This window comes from Pristiophorus japonicus, chromosome 19 (assembly GCF_044704955.1).
Source record: "Pristiophorus japonicus isolate sPriJap1 chromosome 19, sPriJap1.hap1, whole genome shotgun sequence".
Taxonomy (NCBI): Eukaryota; Metazoa; Chordata; class Chondrichthyes; family Pristiophoridae; genus Pristiophorus; species Pristiophorus japonicus.
This window is the reverse complement of record NC_091995.1, coordinates 35,515,242-35,532,714: the sequence shown is the minus strand read 5'-3', so window position 1 is coordinate 35,532,714 and position 17,473 is coordinate 35,515,242. Positions and strand designations below refer to the sequence as shown.

Below are 17,473 nucleotides of genomic sequence, written 5' to 3'. Positions count from 1 at the left end.
AACCTTTGAGCATACTCACAGGTACATACATCACAGTTTTCAATTGGGAGCAGAACTAGGGGCCAGCCACATAAGATAGTCACTAATAAACCCAATAGGGAATTCAGGAGAAACTTCTTTACCCAGAGAGTGGTGAGAATGTGGAACTCGCCACCACAGGGAGTGGTTGAGGCGAATAGTATAGATACATTTAAGGGGAAGCTAGATAAGCATATGAAGGAGAAAGGAATAGAGGGTTATGCTGGTTGGGTGAGATGAAGTGGGTGGGAGATGTCTAGAGTGGAGCATAAAGGTTGGCATGGACCAGTTGGGCCAAATTGCCTTTGGTTTTTCTAATGTATTTGCTTCATGGTTCTTTGCTTAAGAGTTCAACTCAACACATTGCTATCACGAACGGGTTGGTTAATTAACAATGGTTTAACAATCACACGACACATTACCAGTTCATCTACCAGGCTCACAACTGCATACCTCATGGTGGATGGCCAGGACCCAACTGACTGGGGTTTTATTGAGTCTTGTGAACATCACGTGACTGGCTCAGCCACTCACAATGCAACAGCTCCACAAACCTCTGAGCACACTCACAGGTACATGTACTATAGAGGAGAAGGATCCCGTGGCCCGGGAATGTGAGAAGGTTGTCTGGAGGTTGTTTTGGGCTGCTGCATGTTGATCTGGAGAGCAAAGTAAATACTAGGGTAGAAACCATCCATGTACTGGCATCAAAGATGTTGCAAGTCTTTGTGGAGCGGCGGGGGGGCGAGGGGGGGAGTTGGTGAGAGTGATTAGTGCAAAGAGACTGTTTTTAAAGATAAAGATCTTGCATTTGTATTGCACCTTTCACATCCCGGATAGACCCCAGGGGTACGGACCACCCCACCAGCCGTGTACCCGACAGGGGATGCCCTCCCCAAACACCAGACCGCAACCCCCTCCCTTCTCACTGGCTGTGCTGCAGCCATCCTCCATCGCTGAATGAAGCAAATCAAAAACTCCGTCTCCGACTCCCCCGCCCTTCAGCGATCGCACACTGGTCCAGGAGATCATGACTGAGCTACTTACTGGGTCACTTTGCTGAGCTGTGGTTGACATATAGAGTAGACACCTCAAATCGCTGGAGAAATACCACCAACGATGTCTCCGAAAGATCCTGCAAATCCCCTGGGAGGACAGACGCACCAACGTTTGCGAACATGACCAGGCCAACATCCCCAGCATCGAAGCACGGACCACACTCGACCAGCTCTGTTGGGCGGGCCACATTGTTCGCATGCCTGACACAAGACTCCCAAAGCAAGCGCTCTACTCGGAACTCCTACACGGCAAGTAAGCCCCAGGTGGGCAGAGGAAACGTTTCAAGGACACCCTCAAAGCCTCCTTGATAAAGTGCAACATCCCCACCGACACCTGGGAATCCCTGGCCAAAGACCACACTCAGTGGAGGAAGAGCATCCGGGAGGGCGCTGAGCACCTCAAGTCTCATCGCCGAGAGCATGCAGAAACCAAGCGCAGGCAGCGGAAGGAGCGTGCGGCAAACCAGACTTCCCACTCACCCTTTCCTTCAATGACTGTCTGCCCCACCTGTGACAGAGACTGTAATTGGACTGTTCAGTCACCTAAGAACTCACTTTTAGAGTGGAAGCAAGTCTTCCTCGATTTCAAGGGATTGCCTATGATGATGGCTGTATATGGGAGCATGCCGTGTTTCCTACATTACAAAAATGACTACACATCATTAGTAGTGCATTGGCTGTAATGCGCTTTAGGACGTCCAGAGGACATGAAAAGCACGATATAAAGGCAGATCTGTCTTTTATGTTAATATGCAAACCAATTGTGGTACATTGCATTTTGTGATTTACATGCCATTCCCGTTTCATCTCTCAGCTATTTGGATACATGGAAATACCACACAGCACCAACGGCTGCAGGTCGAAATCATAAAAGCATTTATTTGTAAGTAAAGTAAATGCATAATTTGTGTCTAAGTTAGGTCACACTGTGATCACCAGGCAGTCTACTGAACTGCATTCAACACTGAAAAGATCTTTTAAAAATGTCCTCACCCTCTCAAATATTTTGCCAAAGAATTAAAAAAAATGCAAGAGAAACCTTGGAGTGCTTACTCCCATTCGGAGGCCCATCTTGTGTTTTGGTAACATGATGCACAGGCACGATGGGCTGAATGGCCTCTTTCTGTGCTGCATCATTCTATAAGAAAGAAAAGAAGCAAGGAAGGAGACAGACTTGTATTTATATAGCGCCTTTCATGACCACCGAACATCTCAAAGCGCTTTACAGCCAATGAAGTACGTTTGAAGTGTCGTAATGTGGGAAACACAGCAGCCAGTTTGCGCACAGCAAGCTCCCACAAACAGCAATGTGATAATGACCTAATAATCTGTTTTTGTTATGTTGATTGAGGGATTAAAAATAGCTAGGACACTGGGGATAACTCCCCTGCTCTTTCAAATAGTACCACGGGGTTTTACATCCACTTGAGAGGGCGCAGAAAAGATTAACGAGAATATTTCCAGGAATGAGGGACTTCAGTTACGTGGATAGACTGGAGAAGCCGGGGTTGTTCTCCTTGGAGCAGAGAAGGTTGAGAGGAGATTGGATAGAGGTGTTCAAAATCATGAGGGGTCTGGACAGGGTAGATAGAGAGAGACTGTTCCCATTGGCAGAGGAGTCGAGAACCAGAGGACACAAGTTTAAGGTGGTTGGCAAAAGAACCAAAGTCGACATGAGGAAAAACTGTTTTACTCAGCGAGTGGTTAGGATCAGGAATGCACTGCCTGACAGGGTGGTGGAGGCAGATTCAATTTCAAACGGGAATTGGATAAGTACCTGAAGAAAATAAATTTGCAGGGCTAGGGGGAAAGGGCGGGGGAGTCAGACAATCTGAGGTGCTCTTGCAGAGAGCCGGCACGGGCTCGACGGGCCGAATGGCCTCCTTCCATGCTGTAACCATTTTATGATTCCACAAAGTGCTTTCAACAACAACAACAACAACAACAGCAACAATTATTTATATAGCGCCTTTAATGTAGTAAAACATCCCAAGGTGCTTCACAGCAGTGTTATAAGACAAAACAAATAAGTCTGACACCGAGCCGTACAAGGAGAAATTAGGTCAGGTGACCAAAAGCTTGGTCAAAGAGGTAGGTTTTATGGAGCGTCTTAAAGGAGGAAAGAGAGGTAGCGAGGCGGAGAGGTTTAGGGAGGGAGTTCCAGAGCTTGGGGCCCAGGCAGCTGAAGGCACGGCCACCGATGGTTGAGCGATTATAATCAGGGATGCTCAAGAGGGTAGAATTAGAGGAGCGCAGACATCTTAGAAACATAGAAACATAGACAATAGGTGCAGGAGTAGGCCATTCGGCCCTTCGAGCCTGCACCGCCATTCAATGAGTTCATGGCTGAACATCTTAGGGGGGGCTGTGGGACTGGAGGAGATTACAGAGATAGGGAGGGGCGAGGCCATGGAGGGATTTGTAAACAAGGATGAGAATTTTGAAATCGAGGCGTTGCTTAACCGGGAGCCAGTGTGGGTCAGCGAGCGCAGGGGTGGGTGATGGGTGAGCGGGACTCGGTGCGAGTTAGGACACGGGCAGCCCAGTTTTGGAAGAGTGGTCAATGCCGCTGCCGTCTCTTTTTGCAGGAGCTGTTCATGAAGGTGGTGCCGTATCACTGCCTGGGGTCCATCTGGTCGCAGCGGGACAAGAAGGGGAAGGAGGACCTGGCTCCCACCGTCTGGGCCACTGTGCGGCAGTTCAACAAGCTCACCAACTGCGTCATCAGCTCCTGCCTGAGCAACACCAAGCTGCGGCCGCAACAACGGGCCCGCATCCTGGAGAAGTGGATCCGGGTCGCCGAGGTGGGTATCCGGGTCGCCGAGGTGGGTAGCCGGGTCGCCGAGGTGCGTGGGTGCCGCGGGTGGAGAATACCCACAATCCGTCTGCGGCTCAGTGGGCAGCACACTCGCCTCCGAGTCAGAAGGTCCTGGGTTCAAGTCCCACTCCAGGGACTTGAGCACATTCATCTAGGCTGACACTCCCAGTGCAGTGCTGAGGGAGTGCCGCACTGTCGGAGGTGCCGTCTTTCATAAGAACATGCGAAACAGGAACAGGAGTAGGCCATACCGCCCCTCGAGCCTGCTCCGCCATTCAATAAGATCATGGCTGATCCGATCATGGACTCAGCTCTATTTCCCTGCCCGCTCCCCATAACCCTTGATTCCCTTATCATTCAAAAATTTGTCTTTCTCCATCTTAAATATATTCAATAACCCAGCCTCCACAGCTCTCTGGGGTAGAGAATTCCACAGATTTACAACCCTCTGAGAGAAGAAATTCCTTCTCATCTCAGTTTTAAATGGGCGGCCGCATATTCTGAAACTATGCCCCCTAGTTCTAGATTCCCCCACGGGGGGAAACATCCTCTCTGCATCTACCTTGTCGAGCCCCCTCAGAATTTTATACGTTTCAATAAGATCACCTCTCATTATTCTAAACTCCAATGAGTAAATGCCCAACCTGCTCAACCTTTCTTCATAAGTCAACCCCTTCATTTCAGGAATCAGCCTCGTGAACCTTCTCTGAACTACCTCCAATGCAAGTATATCCCTCCTCAAATAAGCAGACCAAAACTGTACGCAGTACATTCTCGGATGAGACGTTAAACCGAGGGTCTCGTCTGCTCTCCGAGGTGGATGTAAAAGACCCCACAGCATTAATTCGAAGAGCAGGGGAGTTATCCCTGGCGTCCTGGCCAATATTTATCCCTCAATCAACATAATGTAAAAACAGATTATCTGGGTCATTACACATTGCTGTTTGTGGGAGCTTGCTGTGCGCAAGTTGGCTGTCGCGTTTCCCACATTTCAACAGTGACTGCACTCCAAAAAGTACTTCATTGGCTGTAAACGCTTTGAGACGTCCGGTGGTCATGAAAGGCGCTATATAAATGCAAGTCTTTCTGTCTCGCTGCCGTGCACCTTCAAGTCGCTGCGGTCCTTTAAGCGCTGCAGCGGCACCAGATTGCCCGCCCAGCAGCTTCTGATCGCATGTGTTTCCCCTCCGCCCCCACCCCCCGTTGCCTGGGGCTCCCCGCGGTAATGCCAATGTTCCTGAATCCCGGAAATAGCCATGGGCCCAGCACACCGCTGAGCATGCCGGTCGCACGTCCGGGCGGGATGGCACCGGGTCAGAAAATCCGTGCCCTGCGCCCCTCTTTGTCACCTCTGCCGTTCCGCAGATCAGTTTGGTGCCGCACTGTGCCGTTTTGGAGGCCAGGGTTTGAGAACTTGCGTAACCTCGCCACATTATGGTCCGCAGAATGGGCGGGAGGTCGGGACGTCCATACTGCTCCCGTCACGGAAAGCTCGCTGACTGTTCTCCAACCCGGAATTGTGGAAGCGGGAACCCATCCGGAGCTGCCTCCATTACACTCCCTGTTCTTACTTGTGTTTCTTTCCAGGAGTGCCGGGCTCTGAAGAACTTCTCCTCACTCTACGCCATCATCTCTGCCCTCCAGTCCAACTCTGTCCACAGGCTGAAAAAAACGTGGGAGGAGATTCCCAGGTACATTTTGTTGAGGAAGATAAGAACGTAACATGAACATAAGAATTAGGAGCAGGAGTAGGCCGTTCGGCCCCTCGAGCCTGCTCCGCCATTCAATGAGATCATGGCTGATCTTCTAGCTCAACTCCACTTTCCTACACTCTCCCCATATCCCTTAATTCCCTAAATAATCAAAAATCTATCGATTTCTGTCTTGAATATACTCAAATGGCTGAACCTCCACAGCCCTCTGGGATAGAGAATTCCAAAGATTCACCACCCTCTGAATAGGCACTTGAAGTACATAAATAAAACATGTGTCTCAGCCTTAAAGTATAGCTTGGACATTCCCGGGAATAGTATGATTGGGAGATCGGAGTCTCGGTATTAGAGCAGAGCTCCCAGATTCCCGGGAACAGTGTGATTGAGTGATATTGCAGTGTATGACTGATACAGTACAGCCCGGATTCCCAAGGGAAGCCTTGCGATCTAGCGACGTCACACTCAATTCGATCAGTCTGCTTTGTATCTGACAGGTTTGCAACATGATATGAAAAGTCATTTTCAAGGGATCTTTTGTGCATTTCCTTTCCTTTCCAGGGAAGTCTTTCGGAGTTACGAGGACCTCTCGGAGATCTTTTCGGAGAAGAACAATTATTCCCAGAGCCGCGAGCTGCTGATTAAAGTAGGAGCATTGATTTTAGCCTTAAATGGTAGATTTCTGTCATGCATTCAACCAGCATTGTAACCCATGTATAATCTGACCTAAGTTGTACACTGTGAGAACACTGACCACTAGGTGGTGAACTTGTGGGAGACACTCCTAACCTCGACCTTCAGATAGAAAAGAGGAAGCTCCACCTACTTCCTTCACTTGAGTGCTAGGAAATAAAAGACAGGTCACAGACTGACCTTCTCTCAAGCATGGGCCTCGTGTGCATTTATACTGTATAGTAAGGACGTATCAATTTCGATATTCGATTTGTAATATGTGGATAGATGATAAACCCTATAGGGGTGTCTATTGTTAAACATAACCATATATAAATACGGGTAATTATGGTGGTGTTTTAGCATCCAATTGCTAGGGGTCTATACCATAGAACCATAGAAATCTACATCACGGAAGGGGGCCATTCGGCCCATCGTGTCCGTGCCGGCCGACAGAAAGCTATCCAGCCTAATCCCACTTCCCAGCTCTCAGTCCGTAGCCCTGCAGGTCACGGCACTTCAGGTGCACATCCAAGTACTTTTTAAATGTGGTGAGGGTTTCTGCCTCAACCACCCTTTCAGTCAGTGAGTTCCAGACCCCCACCACTCTCTTTGGATGAAAATATTTCCCCTCAAATCCCCTCTAATACTCCGACCATTTACTTTAAATCTATGCCCCCTGCTTGTTGACCCCTCTGCTAAGGGAAATAGGCCCTTTCCACAATATCGAGGCCCTTCATAATTCTATACACCTCAATAAGGTCTCCCCTCAACCTTGTCTGTTCTAAAGAAAACAAGCCCCAGCCTATTCATCGCTAAAATTCTCCCGTCCAGGCAACATCCTCGGACACTACAGTCTAATTAGGAACAACCCTGTCAGGCAATCTTCTCAAAGGACACTGCCCATGGAATATTGAGGGTCAAAAACGGAGGATTTGGCCAGTCTCTCTGGGGCAATCTGCCGGTTCCCGACCCAATTCGTATCAGGACACCGGGGGAATCCCACGGAACCTCCCGGCTGCTCCCAGCAGAAACTCATTACTGTAGGGAGTCAAGGGTTATGTGGAACGGGTGGGGTAGTGGAGTTGAGGCCCAGATCGGATCAGCCATGATCTTATCGAATGGCGGAGCAGGCTCAAGGGGCCGTATGACCTACTCCTGCTCCTATTTCTGATGTTCTTATGTCCCATCTTGTTCGGGCTTTGATCCCATTGGGTTAGACCTTCCTGGTCCTCACCTCAGAACAGCAATGATAACAAGTTACAGCAAATTGCCTTTATATAGCGCCTTTAACATTAAAAGCCCTCCAAAGGCGCTTCACAAGGGGCAACAAAATTTGACACCAAACCGCATAGAGAGATATTGGGACAGGTTTTAAGGAGTGTCTTAAAGGAGGAGACACAAGGCTCTTGCAGTCGAGGCACTGGCCACATGGATCGGAAAAGATAACTGACTGCTCGTTTTTCTGAATTCACAGGAAGGAACGTCAAAGTTTGCAACACTGGACAAGAAACATCTAAAAAGGCCAAAAGACCACAAAGTTCCTGTAAGTATATGCTCGTTCTATTCTTACTGCATGTAATGCTTCACAACTTGTACATTCATTGGCAGTAAAGCGCTTTGAGACGTCCGGTGATCGTGAAATAGAATCGTGATAGAAGTAGAGTAAGAGGGAAGTGTGAAATTGAATTAGAAGGTGAGAGTGAAGAGCCATCACCATAAATGGTTGAAGTGGTTACCAGTGAAGATATGTGGCCCTCGAACATATTTGGTCAAGATGTTTGATCAGAGAACGGTTCGGTTTGTTCTCCGAATGCCGGGTCGGACAGCATGGGCCAGCCCACACTGCGATATGTGTGCGCACCAGGTCCGTGCATCTTGGTCAATCCTTGCCACTGGACCAAGACCTAGCTCTGTCAAGCCCGTGTTGTGGCTGGTATGCAACGGCCACCTCACATTAAAAATATCCACGCACAGGCATCTTCCACCCTTCAGGATTCGGGATCCGGAATATTAGGTCCTTCATTGAAACACCTCTGAACTCATCCCCTTTTGGCGTGGAAGCAAGTCATCCTCGATAAGAGGGACCGCCTATGATGATATATAAATGCAAGTCTTTCAAATGTTGAAGAAAATAGATATCTTATTGCAGACTGGCCCTGAGTCTCCAGGTGCTTTTACAATAGGTTTTTGTGGTGTACTAGATTATCATAATAACCCATCTGATTCACTACATAAGAACATAAGAATTAGGAACAGGAGTAGGCCATCTAGCCCCTCAAGCCTGCTCCGCCATTCAACAAGATCATGGCTGATCTGGCCGTGGACTCAGCTCCACTTACCCGCCCGCTCCCCATAACCCTTAATTCCATTATTAGTTAAAAATCTATCTATCTGTGATTTGAATACGTTCCATGAGCTAGCCTCAACTGCTTCCTTGGGCAGAGAATTCCACAGATTCACAACCCTCTTGGAGAAGAAATTCCTTCTCAACTCGGTTTTAAATTGGCTCCCCCGTATTTTGAGGCTGTGCCCCCTAGTTCTAGTCTCCCCGACCAGTGGAAACAACCTCTCTGCCTCTATCTTGTCTATCCCTTTCATTATTTTAAATGTTTCTATAAGATCACCCCTCATCCTTCTGAACTCCAACGAGTAAAGACCCAGTCTACTCAATCTATCATCATAAGGTAACCCCCTCATCTCCGGAATCAACCAAGTGAATCGTCTCTGTACCCACTCCAAAGCCAGTATGTCCTTCCTTAAGTAAGGTGACCAAAACTGCACGCAGTACTCCAGGTGCGGCCTCACCAATACCCTATACAGTTGCAGAAGGACCTCCCTGCTTTTGTACTCCATCCCTCTCGCAATGAAGGCCAACATTCCATTCGCCTTCCTGATTTCCTGCTGCACCTGCAAACTAACTTTTTGGGATTCATGCACAAGGACCCCCAGGTCCCTCTGCACCGCAGCATGTTGTAATTTCACCCCATTCAAATAGTATTCCCTTTTTTTGTTTTTTTCCCCAAGGTGGATGACCTCACACTTTCCGACATTGTATTCCATCTGCCAAACCTTAGCCCATTCGCTTAACCTATCTAAATCTCTTTGCAGCCTCTCTGTGACCTCCACACAACCCGCTTTCCCACTAATCTTTGTGTCATCTGCAAATTTTGTTACACTACACTCTGTCCCCTCTTCCAGGTCATCGATGTATATTGTACACAGTTGTGGTCCCAGCACCGATCCCTGTGGCACACCACTAACCACCGATTTCCAACCCGAAAAGGACCCATTTATCCCGACTCTCTGCTTTCTGTTAGCCAGCCAATTCTCTATCCATGCGAACACATTTCCACTGACCCCGCGTACCTTTATCTTCTGCAGTAACCTTTTGTGTGGCACCTTATCGAATGCCTTTTGAAAATCTAAATACACCACATCCATCGGTACACCTCTATCCACCATACACGTTATATCCTCAAAGAATTCCAGTAAATTAGTTAAACATGATTTCCCCTTCATGAATCCATGCTGCGTCTGCTTGATTGCACTATTCCTATCTAGATGTCCCGCTATTGCTTCCTTAATGATAGCTTCAAGCATTTTCCCCACTACAGCTGTTAAACTAACCGGCCTATAGTTACCTGACCTTTGTCTGCCCCCTTTTTTAAACAGAGGCGTTACATTAGCTGCTTTCCAATCCGCTGGCACCTCCCCAGAGTCCAGAGAATTTTGGTAGATTATAACGAATGCATCTGCTATAACTTCTGCCATCTCTTTTAATACCCTGGGATGCATTTCATCAGGACCAGGGGACTTGTCTACCTTGAGTCCCATTCGCCTGTCCAGCACTACCCCCCTAGTGATAGTGATTGTCTCAAGGTCCTCCCTTCCCACATTCCTGTGACCAGCAATTTCTGGCATGGTTTCTGTGTCTTCCACTGTGAAGACCGAAGCAAAATAATTGTTTAAGGTCTCAGCCATTTCCACATTTCCCATTATTAAATCCCCCTTCTCATCTTCGAAGGGACCAACATCTACTTTAGTCACTCTTTTCCGTTTTATATATCTGTAAAAGCTTTAACTATCCGTTTTTATGTTTTGCGCAAGTTTACCTTCGTAATCTATCCTTTCTTTATTGCTTTCTTAGTCATTCTTTGCTGTCGTTTAAAATTTTCCCAATCTTCTATTTTCCCACTAACCTTGGCCACCTGATACGCATTGGTTTTTAATTTGATACTCTCCTTAATTTCCTTGGTTATCCACGGCTGGTTATCCCTTCTCTTACTGTCCTTCTTTTTCATTGGAATATATTTTTGTTGAGCACTCTGAAAGAGCTCCTTAAAAGTCCTCCACTGTTCCTCAATTGTGCCACCGTTTAGTCTGTGTTTCCAGTCTACTTTCGCCAACTCTGCCCTCATCCCACTGTAGTCCCCTTTGTTTAAGCATAGTACGCTCGTTTGAGACACTACTTTCTCACCCTCAATCTGTATTACAAATTCAACCATACTGTGATCACTCATTCCGAGAGGATCTTTTACTAGGAGATCGTTTATTATTCCTGTCTCATTACACAGGACCAGCTCTAAGATAGCTTGCCCCCTTGTAGGTTCTGTAACATACTGTTCTAAGAAACAATCCCGTATGCATTCTATGAATTCCTCCTCCAGGTTACCCCGTGCGATTTGATTTGACCAATCGATATGTAGGTTAAAATCCCCCATGATTACTGCCGTTCTGTCCATTCAGGAAGGAAATCTGCCGTCCTTACCCGGTCTGGCCTATATGTGACTCCAGACCCACAGCAATGTGCTTGACTCTCAACTGCCCCCTGAAATGGTCTCACAAGCCACTCAGTTGTATTCAAGATGGCGGCTCACCACCACTTTCTCCAGGGCAATTAGGGACGGACAATCAATGTTGGCCTTGCGAGCGATGCTCACATCGCGCAAATGGATGAAAGAAAAACACAGCTGAAAGCAGTTGATAGGGTAAATGGAGAGAATCTATTTCATTGGATGGTTGATTCCAGAGCAAGGAGGCATAACCTAATAATTAGAGCGAGGCCGTCCAGGGGCGATGTCAGGAAGCACTTCTTCACACAAAGCGGAGGGGAAATCTGGAAAATTCTCCTCCTCAAAAAGGCTGTGGATGTTGTGGGGGCGGGGGGGAGAGGCGCGGTGGCTGGGGGGTAGAAAATTTCAAAACTGAGATTAATTGATTTTCGTTGGGTAAGGGTATCAAGGGTTGCGGAGCCAAGGCGGGGAGAGGGAATGAAGATCGAGCTCAGCCATGATCTAATTGAATGGTGGAATGGGCTCGAGGGGCCGAATGGCCTCCTCCTGTTCCTATGTTGCTATGACATGCGGGGGATGGGGGGGGGCCATGCTGTACCTTACGTAGTACGCTCCATATCGTGCTCTGTCCCCACTGAATAGACCACCACCACAAACATTGGTGACCCTCTGCTCCCTTCGCCCCAGCTCCACTGGCGTCTTAGGGGGAGGGGCAGCGCAGAACCCGGGGTGGGCCGCTTTCAGTTCAATGGAGGCGACAATCTGCACGGTGGAATTCCACACTTTGGTTCACCCGGATCAATCCCCAGATTGATCCAAAGTGCCAGCTGCCATTGCATGTGAACCAACGCGCTCCAGGCTAAGCTGAATGCCATCCCATAGCATATGTCACCAGAGGAGGTTTTTCCTTATTCATTCTGGGGATGCGGGATTCACTGGCAAGGTAATTGCCCTTGTGAAGGTGGTGGTGAGCTGCCTTCTTCAACTGCTGCAGTCTGTGTGGTGAAGGTGCTCACACAATGCTGTTAGGGGTAATCACACAGTGCTGTTAGGGGTAATCCCACAGTGCTGTTAGGGGTAATCCCACAGTGCTGTTAGGGGTAATCCCACAGTGCTGTTAGGGGGTAATCCCACTGTGCTGTTAGGGGTAATCCCACAGTGCTGTTAGGGGTAATCTCACTGTGCTGTTAGGGGGTAATCACACAGTGCTGTTAGGGGTAATCCCACTGTGCTGTTAGGGGTAATCCCACTGTGCTGTTAGGGGGTAATCCCACAGTGCTGTTAGGGGTAATCCCACAGTGCTGTTAGGGGGTAATCCCACAGTGCTGTTAGGGGTAATCCCACAGTGCTGTTAGGGGGTAATCCCACAGTGCTGTTAGGGGTAATCCCACAGTGCTGTTAGGGGGTAATCACACAGTGCTGTTAGGGGTAATCCCACAGTGCTGTTAAGGGGTAATCCCACAGTGCTGTTAGGGGGTAATCCCACAATGCTGTTAGGGGGTAATCCCACAGTGCTGTTAGGGGGTAATCCCACAGTGCTGTTAGGGGTAATGCCGCAGTGCTGTTAGGGGGTAATCCCACAGTGCTGTTAGGGGGTAATCACACAGTGCTGTTAGGGCTAATCCCACAGTGCTGTTAAGGGGTAATCCCACAGTGCTGTTAGGGGGTAATCCCACAATGCTGTTAGGGGGTAATCCCACAGTGCTGTTAGGGGTAATCCCACAGTGCTGTTAGGGATAATCCCACAGTGCTGTTAAGGGTAATCCCACATTGCTGTTAGGGTTAATCACACAGAGCTGTTAGGGGTAATCCCACAGTGCTGTTAGGGGGTAATCCCACAGTGCTGTTAGGGGTAATCCCACAGTGCTGTTAGGGGTAATCCCACAGTGCTGTTAGGGGGTAATCCCACAGTGCTGTTAGGGGTAATCCCACAATGCTGTTAGGGGGTAATCCCACAGTGCTGTTAGGGGGTAATCCCACAGTGCTGTTAGGGGTAATCCCACAGTGCTGTTAGGGGGTAATCCCACAGTGCTGTTAGGGGTAATCCCACAGTGCTGTTAGGGGGTAATCCCACAGTGCTGTTAGGGGTAATCCCACAGTGCTGTTAGGGGGTAATCCCATAGTGCTGTTAGGGGGTAATCCCACAGTGCTGTTAGGGGTAATCCCACAGTGCTGTTAGGGGGTAATCCCACAGTGCTGTTAGGGGGTAATCTCACAGTACTGTTAGGGGGTAATCCCACAGTGCTGTTAGGGGTAATCCCACAGTGCTGTTAGGGGGTAATCCCACAGTGCTGTTAGGGGGTAATCCCACAGTGCTGTTAGGGATAATCCCACAGTGCTGTTAAGGGTAATCCCACATTGCTGTTAGGGTTAATCACACAGAGCTGTTAGGGGTAATCCCACAGTGCTGTTAGGGGGTAATCCCACAGTGCTGTTAGGGGTAATCCCACAGTGCTGTTAGGGGTAATCCCACAATGCTGTTAGGGGTAATCCCACAGTGCTGTTAGGGGGTAATCCCACAGTGCTGTTAGGGGGTAATCCCACATTGCTGTTAGGGGTAATCCCACAGTGCTGTTAGGGGGTAATCCCACAATGCTGTTAGGGGGTAATCCCACAGTGCTGTTAGGGGGTAATCCCACAGTGCTGTTAGGGGTAATCCCACAGTGCTGTTAGGGGGTAATCTCACAGTGCTGTTAGGGGTAATCCCACAGTGCTGTTAGGGGTAATCCCACAGTGCTGTTAGGGGGTAATCCCACAGTGCTGTTAGGGGGTAATCCCACAGTGCTGTTAGGGGTAATCCCACAGTGCTGTTAGGGGGTAATCCCACAGTGCTGTTAGGGGGTAATCTCACAGTACTGTTAGGGGGTAATCTCACATTGCTGTTAGGGTTAATCACACAGAGCTGTTAGGGGTAATCCCACAGTGCTGTTAGGGGGTAATCCCACAGTGCTGTTAGGGGTAATCCCACAGTGCTGTTAGGGGTAATCCCACAATGCTGTTAGGGGTAATCCCACAGTGCTGTTAGGGGGTAATCCCACAGTGCTGTTAGGGGGTAATCCCACAGTGCTGTTAGGGGGTAATCCCACAGTGCTGTTAGGGGTAATCCCACAATGCTGTTAGGGGGTAATCCCACAGTGCTGTTAGGGGGTAATCCCACAGTGCTGTTAGGGGTAATCCCACAGTGCTGTTAGGGGGTAATCCCACAGTGCTGTTAGGGGTAATCCCACAGTGCTGTTAGGGGGTAATCCCACAGTGCTGTTAGGGGTAATCCCACAGTGCTGTTAGGGGGTAATCCCACAGTGCTGTTAGGGGGTAATCTCACAGTGCTGTTAGGGGTAATCCCACAGTGCTGTTAGGGGGTAATCCCACAGTGCTGTTAGGGGGTAATCTCACAGTACTGTTAGGGGGTAATCCCACAGTGCTGTTAGGGGTAATCCCACAGTGCTGTTAGGGGGTAATCCCACAGTGCTGTTAGGGGGTAATCCCACAGTGCTGTTAGGGATAATCCCACAGTGCTGTTAGGGGGTAATTCCACAGTGCTGTTAGGGGGTAATCCCACAGTGCTGTTAGGTGTAATCCCACAGTGCTGTTAAGGGGTAATCCCACAGTGCTGTTAGGGGGTAATCCCACAGTGCTGTTAGGGATAATCCCACAGTGCTGTTAGGGTTAATCACACAGTGCTGTTAGGGGTAATCCCACAATGCTGTTAGGGGTAATCCCACAGTGCTGTTAGGGGGTAATCCCACAGTGCTGTTAGGGGTAATCCCACAGTGCTGTTAGGGGGTAATCCCACAGTGCTGTTAGGGGGTAATCCCACAGTGCTGTTAAGGGTAATCACACAGTGCTGTTAGGGGTAATCCCACAGTGTTGTTAGGGGGTGATCCCACAGTGCTGTTCGGGGGTAATCCCACAGAGCTGTTAGGGGTAATCCCACAGTGCTGTTCGGGAGTAATCCCACAGTGCTGTTAGGGGTAATCCCACAGTGCTGTTAGGGGTAATCCCACAGTGCTGTTAGGGGTAATCCCACAGTGCTGTTAGGGGTAATCCCACAGTGCTGTTAGGGGTAATCACACAGTGCTGTTAGGGGTAATCCCACAGTGTTGTTAGGGGTAATCCCACAGTGCTGTTAGGGGGTAATCCCACAGTGCTGTTAGGGGATAATCCCACAGTGCTATTAGGGGGTAATCCCACAATGCTGTTAGGGGGTAATCCCACAGTGCTGTTAGGGGGTAATCCCACAGTGCTGTTAGGGGTAATCCCACAGTGTTGTTAGGGGGTAATCCCACAGTGCTGTTAGGGGGTAATTCCACAGTGCTGTTAGGGGGTAATCCCACAGTGCTGTTAGGGGGTAATCCCACAGTGCTGTTAGGGGTAATCCCACAGTGCTGTTAGGGGGTAATCCCACAGTGCTATTAGCGGGTAATCCCACAGTGCTGTTAGGGGTAATCCCACAGTGCTGTTAGGGGGTAATCCCACAGTGCTGTTTGGGGGTAATCCCACAGTGCTGTTAGGGGGTAATCCCACAGTGCTGTTAGGGGGTAATCCCACAGTGCTGTTCGGGGGTAATCCCACAGTGCTGTTAGGGGTAATCCCACAGTGCTCTGTGGGGTAATCCCACAGTGCTGTTAGGGGTAATCCCACAGTGCTGTTCGGGGGTAATCCCACAGTGCTGTTCGGGGGTAATCCCACAGTGCTGTTCGGGGTAACCCCACAGTGCTGTTCGGGGTAACCCCACAGTGCTGTTCGGGAGCGAGTTCCAAGATTGTGATCCAGCGACGATGAAGGAACGGCCTATATATTTCCATGTCGGAATAGTGTGTAACTTGCAAGGGAACATAGTGGTAGTGGTGTTCCCACGTTCCTGCTACCCATGTTCTTCTAGGCGATCGAGGTCACGGGTTTGGGAGGTGCTGCTGAAGAAGCCTTGGCGAGTTGCTGCAGTGCATCTTGTAGATGGTACACACTGCAGCCACGGTGCGCCGGTGGTGGAGGGAATGAATGTTTAAGGTGGTGGATGGGGTGCCAATCAAGCGGGCTGCTTTGTCCTGGATGGTGACGAGCTTCTTGAGTGTTGTTGGAGCTGCACTCACCCAGGTAAATGGAGAGTATTCCATTGCACTATTGCCTTGTGCCTTCTGGATGGTGGATTGTTGCTGTTGTGCGATGATATCGCGGAAGTGGCCGGGAATGATGTCCACTCCTCCCCTGTCTAATTCTATCCACCTTCCCTGTGAAGCCTTTCCCGCTGTGCCGTGGCCAAAATTGGACACAGTAGACCACGTGCGGTTCCATTGGTGCTACACACACTGCCTGTACTGAATTCCGGGCTGGAGCAAAGCAGCTGCTGTATGTGTGAGGGGCCGGTGGCAGGACTGAGATATATATAAAGCACTGAGCGTTATTTTGGCTGTGTTCCTGTCTCAACAGAATGTTGTTCAGGGCACTGTGCCGTACCTTGGGACATTCCTAACGGACCTGGTGATGCTGGACACTGCGGTGAAGGACTACGTGGAGGTGAGGGTACATTCCATCGATTGCTTTGAGGAAGTAACATTTTGAGATACAGCACTGGTCTGGATTTTCGGCTGTGATGATTTCGGGGCGGTAATGGTAAAGTTTGCGCCCGGGAACAGTTTGCGCCTCAGTCGGTAACATTGGGCAGCTGGGCCCTGAGTCAGGGGGCGCAGCACTAAGGGAGGCGTTGTACACCTGTCTTTGGGCGCTGGCTTGGGAAACTCCCGAGCTAAAGAGCCGGGCCGGGAGCGCTCTGAGAGACGCCTGGGGAGAAAGAAAAAAATAAAAATAAAACACAAAAAGATTCCCAAAACATTGCCCGCATTGGCACAACACAAATCACAAAAAAATTAACAGAAAAAACAATCACGTTACCTTCGGACGGCATTACTTAGCTCTCTCTGCAGTCGGTGTAGTTGGACTGCCCGATTTCCCAGGCGGTCACTGCGGGGTGGACGGGTCGGGCGTGAGTCACAACCAGGGGCATTGCACACCGCGCAGCTCTTCCAGGCAGTGCTGCTCCACACCACCGCGAAACCGGACCCGAGGATCGCTGCAGGACGCTGGAGGCTGACCGCACGCCCAGAACACCTCACCGCCACCATTGCCGCCGCTCCAGGGCGAATAACGGAGTGCAAAGGACTGGAAAATCCGCCCCTTAGTGAGTGAGTAGTTTGAGACATGACATGGTGTTCCCAGGGGTCGGTTCTGGGACCAGTGCTTTTCTTGGTATGTGTTAATGACTTGGACTTGGGTGTAAATTTCAAAATCTGCACATGACACAAATCTTGGAAGTGTAGTGAACTGTGAGGAGGACAGTGATAGACTTCAAGAGGACATAGACAGGCTGGTGGAATGGGCGGACACGTGGCAGATGAAATTTAATGC

The 17,473-nt window shown here is 49.4% G+C and overlaps 1 protein-coding gene across 5 annotated transcripts in view; it reads left to right on the top strand.

The window, feature by feature from the left end:
• Positions 1-17,473, top strand: part of LOC139229830 (ral guanine nucleotide dissociation stimulator-like) — a 200,760-nt gene that overhangs the window by 148,812 nt on the left and 34,475 nt on the right. For all 5 annotated transcript variants that reach the window (XM_070861429.1, XM_070861427.1, XM_070861426.1 and 2 more), the window contains 5 exons: positions 3,665-3,880; positions 5,482-5,585; positions 6,165-6,249; positions 7,753-7,821; positions 16,499-16,585. In XM_070861429.1, the coding sequence (XP_070717530.1) occupies positions 3,665-3,880; positions 5,482-5,585; positions 6,165-6,249; positions 7,753-7,821; positions 16,499-16,585 (561 nt within the window). The remainder of the gene's footprint in view (positions 1-3,664; positions 3,881-5,481; positions 5,586-6,164; positions 6,250-7,752; positions 7,822-16,498; positions 16,586-17,473) is intronic.